The 12,938-nt window shown below is 48.4% G+C and overlaps 1 protein-coding gene across 1 annotated transcript in view; it reads left to right on the forward strand.

Moving 5' to 3' along the window:
* AMOTL1 (angiomotin like 1) overlaps nucleotides 1–12,500 on the forward strand; it is a 63,149-nt gene extending 50,649 nt beyond the window's left edge. Inside the window, exons 9-13 of the mRNA XM_084279213.1 lie at nucleotides 2,364–2,554; nucleotides 5,379–5,504; nucleotides 7,601–7,827; nucleotides 8,550–8,819; nucleotides 9,519–12,500. Coding sequence (XP_084135339.1) covers nucleotides 2,364–2,554; nucleotides 5,379–5,504; nucleotides 7,601–7,827; nucleotides 8,550–8,819; nucleotides 9,519–9,622 — 918 coding nt within the window. The 3' untranslated portion in view covers nucleotides 9,623–12,500. The remainder of the gene's footprint in view (nucleotides 1–2,363; nucleotides 2,555–5,378; nucleotides 5,505–7,600; nucleotides 7,828–8,549; nucleotides 8,820–9,518) is intronic.
* The last annotated feature ends 438 nt before the right edge of the window (nucleotides 12,501–12,938 follow it).

Here is a 12,938-nt window from a genome sequence, read left to right on the forward strand (position 1 = left end):
ACAATGCAGAGGGTCTGATCCTGCTGGCTGGATGTGGCTGGGAAATGGCTCTGTGGGAAATACCAGTGGTTTGCAGAGTCACAAGGTCACAAGACAGACCTGTGAGCATCTCCTGGCAGCCGCAGCCTCAGCACCCCTTCAATGGCATCACTATCACTGCTGCTCCCTGGAGACCCTTCCCATCCATCCTGGCTCTTCCTTGCTCCCATATAAGTCCATTAAGTCTTTCTTACCCTGTCCACCATGGCGTGGTGTCTTCATCCAGTAGCTCTCCTCAGTTGCCCCTTAGCCTGATCCTCTCCAACTCTGCAAAGAAATTACATCAGGTATGACATACCAATGCTGTTGTAAATGAAAGAACACTTGAGAAAATATAGTTAAAATTCAAGTGAAGGTAAAACTAGAACTAGAAAAGGTTTTGTTCTCTGGGCTGGAATACAGAGACCAGTGTATGAAGTAACTGGGATGGGCTGTCAACCAAGTCCTTGTCTTGGATGTTCAGGCTTTGCCTGCTCATTTTTGCAGAAAATTCCTCTGTAACTTACAAATTGGATCATTTTAGTTTAGTTTTTTTGGCACTGTAATTAGTAACTGCATTTTGGGTTGCTATAGTTCTCCAATGCCTGCACCAGTTCCCTCTAACAAGTTTTAAGAAGATGCTCTGACTTCACATCTCACTTTAGGGGCTTTGGAAGGAGACTTTGGGGTATTTTTACCACACACTTTCTGTTTTATGAGCCACAACCTTGCAATGAATCTCATTGTTTCAAAATGACCCAACTTTCTGTTTCAGAGCTGACTTCTCTGAGTTATCAAAGTTATATCTACTGAAATACCTTCTCATGCAGAGGGGAAAAGAGCTTTTTTTCCTCCTTTTTACTGGAATCAGCAGAAGGAGGCAGTGTGCCAGAGGCTCTTCTGTCTATGGCTTGTTGATAACCGAGTCCAAATGGCAAATCTTTGTTATCCCTGATGTGTGGTAGGACAAAATACTCCCTGTGACTTAGCATTGCAGGCTGGGCATGCAGGGCTGGCAGAGGTTCTGACAGAGAAAATGACATGCACCTGTAATGTCCCAAGATGCCATTTACAGACTGGGATCCTGCTTCCAACATACTGCCTTCCTGCCAGGGACTTGACAATATTTGAAGTGCAAGTGCTGTTTTTTGTGGGAGCAGAGTTGCAGCTGTTGCTCCTGAGGATATTGCACTTTTCCAGAAAGCGGCTTCCAAACACATCGTTACTGCACCAAAGGCAAAAGCCAGAGCCCTCCCCTGGTGTCTCTGCTTTCCTGTGAGAAGGAGATAAGTGTTTAGAAGGAGGAAATGTGGTTTGGAAAATAGAAGCAGCTGCTGCAGGCCTTGCTCTGTGATGTGCTGGTACAGTGCCAGGGAACTGCTTTGCCAGTGGAAGTTCGTGGTGTAAGCACGGATAAGAAACTGGTGCTCCCGAGACATGGCTTGCCCTTTGACACAACCCTGTGCACCTTGGTGTGTGATGAATCTCCTGCATTTTTAATTTTACAAAAAACCCCACCCAAACAAAACACAACCACGAAACAACCATTTACTCCTACTGCCTTCTCCCAGAGGTTCATGCCTCTCCCCCAAGTGTGGGCTCATCCCACTCAATGTCTGCTGAGCCAAGGGCTGGATCTCCATTCTCCCCAACTCTCCACCAGCAGTGAGTGGAGCTCAGGCTAGCTACCCATGCCATTTAGGTGCTTTCATTTAAGTGCGTGAACTGGGAGGGGTAAATCCTGTCTGGGTAAGTGCTGTCCTCACAGTGTAGATACAAAGGGTTTTGTGCCCGTTGCTACTTGTCTCATAGGAGCCATCCCTCAGTGCCTGGGGATCTTCTCCACCTCCAGTCACAAAGTTATCATAGAAAGCATCTCCTGCAGGCACATAGAACTAGTGTGCCAGAAGAGACAGGTGTAAATTCAGGTCTGGGGTATTTTCTGAGCTTCTGATTTAAATAGATTACATGTAGCTAGGTTACATATTGGGGTTTTCACTGCCCAGCCATGTGATGAAGTCCCAGCAAGAGCTATCTTTTAAAGCTTCATTGCTTCTTTTTCCGACCAGCTTTTTTCCTCTACCTTTTCCCTTGGGTATGCCCCGAAATCCCTGCACATCCAGGGCACAGCCTACTTCTGTCAGCATGGTCCAGAGAAGTGTGTGCTGGCCTGAACCTTCAAGTCCTCCTGCAACCTGGGAGGTTTAGTCCTAGGTTTTTTCCTTGCCCCTGTCAGAAGTCATGGGGATGTCTTTGTGAGCTCCAGAGAAGATGTGGGGGAAGAAGGGCCCGCAGCTCTCTGTACTTGGCAAGGGGTGACTATCTGTCACTGTTTCCACCGGCAGAGGCAGGGCAGCTACCAGGCGAGCGGCCTCCCGGAACACAACGCCCCGGCCCTGATGGAGCTGGTGCGGGAGAAGGAGGAGAGGATCCTGGCCCTGGAAGCAGACATGACCAAGTGGGAGCAGAAGTACCTGGAGGAAAGCACAATCAGGCACTTTGCCATGAATGCTGCAGCCACAGCTGCAACGGAGAGGTAAGATGGCCTTGCTGCAGGCAGGCAGCTCTCTTCACTGTGGAAAGCATGGGGGAATCATAAGGAAAAGCTACTTTCTCAAGGCTGGATTTCACTTGCCTTTCCATGCTGAGTCACGCTGACAGGGTTGATGCTCCTCTCCATAGTGCCAGCCAGTGAGATAGCTGGTTAAGACAGAACTTGCCCTTCTGACCAGGTCCAAAAGTTTATCAAATCCATGTACCAGACTCAAGCAAATGGCCTTGACAGAAAAGATTTGGGGTGATGAATTGTACAGCATAGGTAAAGCCAGGTCTCCAGCATCACACCGACAGAGCAAGCCTTGGTATGTGGCTGCATCCATCCCATGGTCAATGTAGTTATTTAACCTAGTTTTAAAAACCTGTAATGAGGGACATTTTGTGACGTAAGTCCCTGCTTCATTAAGTTCAAATTGAAAAAGTTCTCCTGATAGCTAGCCTGAACCACTTACTGCAGATTATCTCAGTTGATTCTTGTCCTTCTCATGTATATATGAGCAACAGATGACTGTTGACAACAGCCCTCTAAATATTGGAAGACAGAAAGCCCCTGTTGTATTTTCCCTGGCCTGAACTAACTTAACTCTTTCAGCCGCTCCTCACATGTCCTAGTGTAAACTCCTTTTCATTCCCATTGTGTTTGCTTGGACCGTCTCCAGTTTCTGTCCAAGCATGATACCCAGAAGCACAGGAAGCACTTCAGTGAAGCCTGCCAGCAATAAGGAGGATGGGATAACTATTTAAGCCAGTTTCTTCAAAGACAAATTCCTTAAACACATCCTAAAGTCATAGAATCACAGACTGGTTTGGGTTGGAAGGGACCTCAAAGCCCATCTAGTTCCAACCCCCCCTGCCATGGGCAAGGAGCCCTTCACTAGCCCACGTTGCCCAAACTCCATCCAACCTGGCCTTGAACATTGCCAGGGATCCAAGAGCACCCACAGCTTCACTGGGCAACCTGTGCCAGTGTCTCAGGACCCTCACAGGGAAGAATTTCTTCTTAATGTCTAATCTAACTCTGCCCTCTTTCAACTGAAACCCATTACCTCTTGTTCTGTAACCCCCTGCCCTTGCAAACAATCCCTCTCCAGCTTTCCTAGAGCCCCCTTTAAAAGGTACTGGAAGGCTGCAATAAGGGCTCCCCAGAGCCTTCTCTTCTCCAGCCTGAACAAGCCCAACTCTCTCAGCCTGTCTTCCTTATATGAGAGATGCTTCATCCCTCTGGTTGTCTTTGTGGCCTTCTCTGGACTCACTCCAACAGCTCCATGTCTTTCCTGTACTGAGGACCCCAGAGCTGGATGCAGCACTGCAGGTGGGGTCTCATGAGAGCAGAGCAGAGGGTCAGAATCACCTCCCTTGACCTGCTGGCTGCACTTTCAATGCAGCCCGGGACATGGTTGGTTTTCTGGCTGCAAGTGCACATTCCTGGCTCATGTTGAGTTTTTTGTCCACCAGCACCCCAAGTCCTTCTCCTCAGAGCTGCTCACAGTCCATTCTCCACCCAGCCTGTAGTTGTGCTTGGGAGAGCTCTGACCCATGTGCAGGACCTTGCACTTGGTCTTGAACTTCAGACAGTTTGCACAGGCCCATCTCTCAAACCTGTCAAAGTCCCTCTTGGCGTCACTTGCCTGCAGCATGTTGACTGCACCACAGAGCTTGGTGTAGTTGGCAAAGTTACTGAGGGTGCACTTGATCCCATTGTCCATGTCACCAACAGAGATTTTAAACAGTGTCAGTCGCAGTACTGACCCCAGAGGACTCATCACTCACCACTGGTCTCAGTTTGGACACTGAGCGGTTGACCACAATTCTTTGAGTGTGACTGTTGAGTGTATGACTGATTCTATGACAGTGTCAAATACTTGACATAAGTCCAGGCAGATTACATCAGTCGCTCTTCCCTTACCGACCAGCACTGTCATAGAATGCCACCAAATTTGTCAGGCACAGTTTGCACTTAGTGAAGCCAAGTTGGCTGTCACCAATCACCTTCATGTGCCTGAGCATAATTTTCTGGAGGATCTGCTCTGTGATCTTACTGGGCAGAGGTGAGACTGATTGGCCTGTAGTTCCCTGGGTCTTCCTTGTTTCCCTTTTTCAAAATAGGGGTTGTGTTTCCCCTTTTCCAGTCAGTGGGAACTTCACTCATCCATCCCTGGGCATAGCCCCATGCACTCCAGCTGCTCATTGGCATGTAGAGTGACACTCCCTCCTCAACTCCCTTGCCTGTAAAGAGCCTGTATCCTTCCATCCCAACACTCCAGTCATGGGAGCCATCCTACCACGTTTCCTTGGTGCCACTAAGATTATAGCCTTGCAGGCATGAAAATGAGCTTTACCTTTGAAATGCAGTTCCGTGTGTGACTCGGGGTGATCCTTCTCTTTTGCACTCCAGTCTAGGCAGCAATTCCCATGGTTTTCACCTTCCCAAGTGTACAGTTCTGTTTCTCATTTGCAGTGTAGTCTTGTTGACTTGAAACCATTTCCCTAGTGAGTTGAGTCCCTCTGATGTCCAACCCTGCCTTTCAGGACGGTCATCAGCTCCATGGGTGTCACCCATGTTTTTAGCATGCTCTCTTTCCCATCAGCCCAGTTAATTAATGGTGTTAATAATGTAGCCCAAGCCAAGAGTAGCCCGCAGCAAGACAGCCTAATGCCAGATGGCCATCCACTTGGCAGGCAGGCATCACTAGGTTGCTCTTGGGACATGCATTTGAGGTTTCCTTTGCAAGCACCAGTCTCACATGCCAGGCCACCCTCGCGGTCTGCGGGGCCTGACTCACCGTGTGGAACTGCTTTGCCAGGGACGCCTCGGCCCCCAGCCACTCGCGCAACGGCAGCTACAGTGAGAGCGCACTGGAGGTGCGGGGCTGGCAGGAGGAGGAGGAGATCGTGCAAGCCAACCGCCGCTGCCAGGACATGGAGTACACGTAAGAGGCTGTTGTGCTGAACCTGCTCGTTGTGGGGTTTGGGATGGGGTCGGATAAACCAGGATGCCCTTCAGCCTGGAAAGGATGGTTTTAGCTTCACTTTGACTTAGTTTTGCTCTTTGGCATCAAAAGAAGGACTAAAGGGTTGCTGTTGTTAGATAACTTCCTCCTTACCTTCCTGTTAAACCTCCTCTGTGCCAAAACCGACCTTCTTACAGAACAGAGGCTGTTCCACTATGAAAAGTAGGTTGGCATGTGAGGAAGCTGAATGCCTGTTTAATCTCGGTGAAAATCCCCCTCTGGAAACAAGAGCGTCAGGTTGTAAAAGCTGAGTTGTAATCCCACTCCCACATAACCAGCAGTGCGAGGGCTTGGCCTTGTCTCGCTTATTGCACCTTCTAGATAGAGTTTCCCACATCCGTATTGTGTGATGGTCACATTGGCATTTGGGAACAAACCTGCAAAATGTAGCACCAGGAGCACCACCAAAAAAGGTGCATTTCCAAGTAGTTCAAGATACCAAATATTTGGATCTGGGGGAGCTCACAGGCAGTTGGTGAGAGTAATGTTCATCGTTGCAGATACGTCTGCATTTCCAGCACACAAGTGGACATGTGGACTTGTAGTTCAATGAGTGTTAGACAGATTCACAGAATCATAAGGGTTGGAAGGGACCTCCAGAGATCGAGTCCAACCCCCCTGCCAAAGCAGGTTCCCTAGGACAGGTAACACAGGTAGGTATCCAGAGAAGGAGACTCCACAAACCCCCTGGGCAGCCTGTCCCAGGGCTCTGCCACCCTCACTGTGGAAAAGTTCTTCCGCATATTGGTGCAGAACTTCCTATGCTTGAGGCCATTGCCCCTTGTCCTGTCCTCACAGACAAATGAGAAGAGGTTGGCCAGTATTTTTACAGATCTGGGCAGTATTTTTAATCCAGACTTCTTTCTTGGTGGAAGGTGGCCTCTTGATGAGTAGAAATCCCTTGAAAAGGTTTGTGTATTCCTCTAGGTTTTTACTGAAAAGATATTTAAAATCTGTTCTTCAACGTTGGCTTCCTCACAAAACCACCAGTCTGCAGACACTTTAATAAGAAGGTACACTTGTTACTTGTGGAAAATATCACTGGTTGTTTTTACTGGGTTTGGGTTTTGTTTTCCACTCACAGATGCAAACTAATCCTGCTCCCACTGAAGTAATGGAGTTTTGCCTTTGGCTTCATTAAACATAGATTAGGATCTTGTAGTTTCATTGCAAATTAGACATCTGATTATGAAAACTAATGCCATCGTGAAGTGCCTCGTGAGTCTATCTCCCTTGTATGTATAGGTTTTCCAGATGTGGCATTTTAGCTTTCACTGCTTCCCAAAACATGGTGTTTGTACATCACAATCGAGCTGAAGCCATCTGGCTCTCATATTGTACGTGTACAGTTGTGGGGGTTTTTGTAGATGTGGTTTTATAGTCTTTTGGTATGATTTGTTGTTAATCATTCCTGGAGAAAAATCTCAGATAATCCTATTTTTTGGTGATTTGAGAGTCTCTGGGGTCTATGTCAAAGAAGCAGCAAGCTTTGCTCACTGATTGTTTCTGCAGCACTGAGGGAGAAGCAAGAGCTGCTAAGAGAAAGCCAAGGGAACCTTTCTGCTCGCTTCAGCAGATCTTTACTCCAGGAGACCACAGACCCACATTGTGGGGTTATCTCAACCTACCAGGGGAGGGTTTCCAGATTTGGTCTTGAGGTATTACAGAGGTGGAAATTGCCTGCGTGTTGGTACTGATGGAGGTGGTAGTGCACAGCTTGGTCAAGATACTGCCCTCATTGCTCCTCCTGGGTCAGTAAAGCCACAGCAATAGCTGGGTTCAGTTAACCTCGCACAAAAGAGTTCCCAGCTTTGGCTTCATAATTGGAAATGCTCCCTGTGTCGAGGTGCATGGTTATCCTCCAAGGAACTGGTGGGAGATGCCTTGTCTGAGTCTACCCAAGTGGAGCAGCAGGACATGTATCCAGGAACACATCCTGCATCGCTGGGGTAGGGAGAGCAGCCTGTATGAATGCTGCTTCCATTCCTGTAAGCAGAGCATTCATGTTTTGGCAGAATAAAGAATCTCCATGCAAAAATAATTGAGAAGGATGCCATGATCAAGGTCCTTCAGCAACGGTCACGGAAGGACCCTGGGAAAACCGACAGCGCCAGCCTGCGACCAGCTCGGTCTGTCCCCTCCATTGCTGCTGCTACGGGTGTGCATTCACGCCAGACCTCGCTCACCAGCAACCAGATAGCTGAGGAGAAGAAGGAAGAGAAGATCTGGAAGGGAAGCATAGGTGAGCTTGGGTTTTGGTCAGGCTTTGGCTTATCTGTCACTTCATCCTGATCCTGCAGCTTGAGCTCAGCAGAAGTTCCCTGGACATGGCACATGTTACCCTGATGGCTGATTTCCAGAGCACTTTCCGTGGGAAGAACATTAGTTCTTGTGCTGAAGTAAAAAATTAGTCATTTTTTAACCTTGAATTATATCTTAATTATATTTTTAATCATCTTAATTGTTCTGTGCTGGTGTAGAAAGCCATAGCTGGGGGGGTGGGAATCCTCCCAGGCATGCAGATGATGTTTGCAACTTTGTGGGAGTAAATAACAAGCTGGGGCTAGAAAAAAATCCTGGTTAAACAAGAGGGTGAGCATCCCTTTGGATAGGACTGCATGATGCGATGTGGCAGATGAATGGGAAGGTGAGTGCAGGACTGCGATGTGGAGATGAGTGGGATGAGGACTGGGAGGCACACAGGGATGTGCCGGGGTAGGTACCTCTGGGACGGGTGAGCACAAGGGGATGCAGGAAGGGGCAGCTGCTTGCAAAAGGCTCTTGTTGCAGGGAAGTACCATGTGGTTGTCAGGACAAGAGCAGTGAGCAGTGTCAAGGGGAAAAGCTAAGCCAAGCTGAAGGCCTAGAGACGTATCCAGACCGACACATCGTAGCTCTGGGGTTGGATGAGGGGACAGCACTTATGTTTGAGCCTGGATGTGACTGACCTCTGTGTGTTTTCAGGGCTGCTCTTAGGGAAGGAGCACCACGACCATCCATCGGGCCCCTCACTGCCTCCTCCCCTGCCCTCCTTGTCCTGCATGCCCGTCCCGGTGCCAGCAGCCTCCCACGCGAAAACGGGCAGCAAAGACAGCAGCACCCAGACGGACAAAGGCGCCGAACTCTTCTGGCCCGCTGCTGCCTCCTTCCCTGGCCGTGGGCGGCTGGGTACCACCCCGTCACACAGCCCGGCCCCACGGCCCTCGGGGACGCGAATGGCCAGCGAGAAACTGGGTGAGCTCTGCCAGATCCCCACATGGGTGTGAAACACCAGGGCTGTCAGCAGATCCCCAGGGACACCCCAGTAGTGATGGAGCTGGGAGGGGTGATGCCTTAGCAGTTTGTAGGATGGTTGGGAGGTTTCTTTAGGGAAGCTGAATCCATAGGGAGAGAACTTTACAAGGTTGCCTGATCTGGTTTTGCAGGGCTTCATGCTTGACAGCTTCTGTAAAGCTCTGCTTGCAGGCGGTGGGCAGAGTTTCCAACACACACAGTAATTCATGCAGCCAAAGATAAAATTACAGAGTTTCACACCTTGAACACATTCCACACCTGCTCATGTACTCACACCCTTCTGTTTTTCAACTTAAACCATAGGTAGTGAAGGCAGCATTTTCTCCCTAATTTTTAAAGGAAGCTGGGGGTGGGAGGAGGTGGGGGTAGTAAGAAGAAAGTGCAGATTTTGAGGGGTATGGTTAAAGAAATAGACAGCTAGACACACATTGTGGTCTGTATCTCTTAAATCCCATCTTTATGCCTGCCCTTTAGGGGTCTGTGCACACCAACACACCTGCTGTCATTGCGCAGGGTGACATACTCACAGAATGTACAGTTAAGATGTGCTCCAGCACCCCCAAAAAGTGGTTTTGTATTTGCATGGAACAATTTGCTGTTGAATTTGAGCTGAAGACCAACTTTCCCTTCTTATTGCAGAAAACTCAAGCCATGGGAAGCTGCCTGACAGCAAAGGCAGAGTGAGTAGCTTGCTGCACAAGCCTGAGTTTCCAGATACGGACATGATGGAAGTCCTCATCTGAGCAGAGGACCGGATCTCGGGGGTTTTGTGTGCATACAGCCAGGTCCAAGATGGTCCTCAGTGTGCCAACCTTAAAAACTAACCCTGGGAGTTTGAAGAAGGAGGGAGAAAGTGCGTGCCCGAAACGAAGCTTGAGTCGGATACATTGAGACTTTGGACCAGGCGAGAAGTTTAGAACGCTGAAGAATTCTGAGCATTGAAATGCACGTCTGGGATTTTCTGTGCAGAAAGGGGAGTTGAAAATGGAATGTGGCGTGAGAAGGGGATCATTGAGGGAAAAGGAAACTGCATTTTCTGGTGTAAAGAGAAGGTAGCAAAGTTACAGACTGGGTGTGAACTGCTGCTCTGTTTTCCTGCCTCTCTGCAGCTGGGACAGGGAGTGAAATCCCGCTCTTTTGAGGCCAGAGGAGATTTCGGAATAACCCAGGAGACACTTGCATCTTCCTCAGTGTCAGTTCACTTCTCAGAAGTATTCACTGCTTTAATTTCAGTCCGTAGATGTGCACGGCAGGTTCTTGTCAGTATTTGTTTGAAGTGGTGTGGTGTGGTTTTCCTGGGCCGGCAGGTCAGGTGCCTCTTTCCTGGCTGGACAAGTGTTGCTCTTGGAGCTGGATTTACAATGCAAATATTTGTGTCTTGCAACCTCAGAGCTTGCTGAGACTTCTTTTTTTGGTAGGAGCAGTTGTTGGCTGGAATTCCCATGAAGGATGAAAGCGGGGGGGTGGGGTTGGGGAGGAGGACCCTGCTGAAGCAATCCCTTTTGTAAAGATGGGAAGGTTTCAGGAGGGAAAGTCGGGGGTGGACCCCAGCAGCTCCCCGAAGGGCTGTGCAGTGCAGGAGCCCATTCAGAGGGGGTTGCATGGGTAAGTTTCCAGTGGAGTTAAGCTGGGTTTGAGTGTAAGATCAGAATCAGAGAGTCAGAAAATACCTTTAACTGTGCACTGATTCATGGTAGTGGAAGAATCAGTGTGTCTGTGGTAAGAACAGGTCTTGTCCTTATTTTCAATGCCTGCAGCCATTTTCACTGCCTGCTGTCCCTGCCAGTTGTCATGGGACTGGATGTTAAGGGGTGCAGCATTGGGCTGGGAAGGGTTTAAAGGCTAAAGCAAAGCATGAGTGTCATCTGTTTTCTGTGCTGAGCCACAGCTGCTTTTCACCTCATTTTACCCAGGATGGAACATTTCCCATTTTCAGCTTGGTCCCTGATGGTGGTGGCTGTCTGTCAGAAAGCCAACTCACCAGCTGTTCCCATCATGGCAGAGAGGTTCCTTCACACCTTGCACGTGCTGAGTGGGAAATGTTCCTCTTTGAGGTATTTTTCTATTGGTTTGGGGAAAAAGGGTGATGGGCTTTTACCTGAAACTGTCTGGAGTGGAAAATTGATGGGTGCTGGAAGTAGTCATGTGCTCAGAGCTGGCTCAAGGTCACCCCTACCTTTAGGCATCCAATCAGAGCCCTTGATTGTGAAAACACCGGGCGCTTCAAACTCTGCTTTCACTCAAAACTTCCAACCTCAGAGCCTTCAGGGCCAGCACCCCGTGCTCAATACTGCCTGGTTGATACCTTGTTTTAAAAAAACCCAACAACCCAGAATTGTTATGTTAAATTATGCACTTACTTTTGGTGTACTTAGTCTTAGACACATGCTGGTGTCGCCTCTTTCTGATCTTTGCACTTGTTAAATGCGGTAGCGGTAGGTAGGTTGTGCGGGCAAGCGAACTGTGTGTGTGGAGTATTAGCAGCTTTGCATTGTGAAACCAGGCGTGTAAAACCCTTGTAAGATGTTACGTGGCTTAATATATGCCTTGTAAATTTATTATGCTTTTTCTTTTCCTCTGAAGTTAATTTAAAGGCTGGAATTGTTTGCAGAAAAGCCGGGCCCCATGTGTGGCAGCAGCACCGACCCACCTCTGTTGCCCTTCCTCGAGTGTCTGTGGTGGCAGCGGGGCAGGGGGAAGACAAAACAAGGGAATACAAGCAAAACAGTGGGGAATATTTCATTTCATCGTTCTTCTCCAAGAAATAAGGATAGCCAGGTGCTTGGAAGTCCCTGAGCATTCTCTTACCAGCTGTATTATTCCTTTTGCTGTAACTATTTAATATTTGTGTACAGCCAGCCAGCTGGGCGTCCGGCGGAAACGGTGTTGGATCAGTGTGTGTGATGTGGCTTTTGGTTACATTTGGTGGTGGCACAGCTCAGCTTCTCCAAGTCAGCTAGAGTACAGCACCCCTTCTCTTCCTCCTCCTTTCTCCTCCTCCTCCTTCTTGTGGAGACCACCATCCCTCCAGTTTCTGGTATCCCAAGGTGTGTTTACAACCGACACTGCCCTAGGTTCATGATCACATATAGTAAACCATTTGTTAGAGACTACGGTGTAGCAATTCTCCTTTGGAGTACCAGCTCAAATAAACTCAAAGGTTTGTTCTCCTGATTATGTTGAACTCGAGATGTTAATTGTCTTGGAGGGAAGTTCTGGAGGACCAGTGGGTCTCCTCCCAGCCTGAGCACTAGCAGGACTTGTGTGGAGCACTACTGCCATAAATCAGCCCCTCTCAGCAGAGTAGTGCAACTCCATTTGTGCTGGTTTTCCCAGCTCTTCAAACTGTTTTGTGTTTTGGGAAACTGTGCTGTAGCCATTCCAGGTGATGTTGGTAACTCGTTGTAAAATACGGTCATTTATTTTCTCGTTGCTGGTTGTATAGAGAAGTTGGTGTACAGTGTTGTACAGCTGGAGGGTTATTTGTACATAGGGGGGGAACTGAAGAACGTTATGTGTCACCCACAGCAAATATTGATATTGTTGGTCAGCCAAAGATTTCTTATTCTTTGCTGTTTAAACTTGTGCCTTAATATTGTATATAATAAATGTATAAACATGTTTCTTTTCTCACTTTTCCAGTGTGAATGTATTCAGCCCCTGAGGAAAAAGGACTTTTTAAATGCTTCTCTAGGCTTTGCACACAGCGTGCTAAGTGATACCTCAGGGAATTTAAGGTTGGTCTCCTCTGGTGTTCGTAGCTGTTGATGAGAGGCCCCGCAGCGGGCGCTGTCGGTAGGTGTACGTGGGCACGAAACCAGCAGGTCTGCAAAGCAGAGGGACAAAGTGAGAGCTCTGACAAGCATGAGGAGCCACATTTCAGGGAGATCATCTTCACCTCAAGGAAACAGGATGGAAACATAACGGGATGCTTTGTGAGGATCTGAAGATCCTTTAAATGTACCTTCCAGCTAAGCATAGCCCCCACATTGATCTTCGTCGTTGTTCTTGAAGGGTCTGGGGCTTCTTTATTTGACAGGTGCTGGATCAGAGTGAGTG

This window comes from Gallinula chloropus, assembly GCF_964237585.1.
Source record: "Gallinula chloropus genome assembly, chromosome: 1".
In the NCBI taxonomy this organism is placed as follows: domain Eukaryota; kingdom Metazoa; phylum Chordata; class Aves; order Gruiformes; family Rallidae; genus Gallinula; species Gallinula chloropus.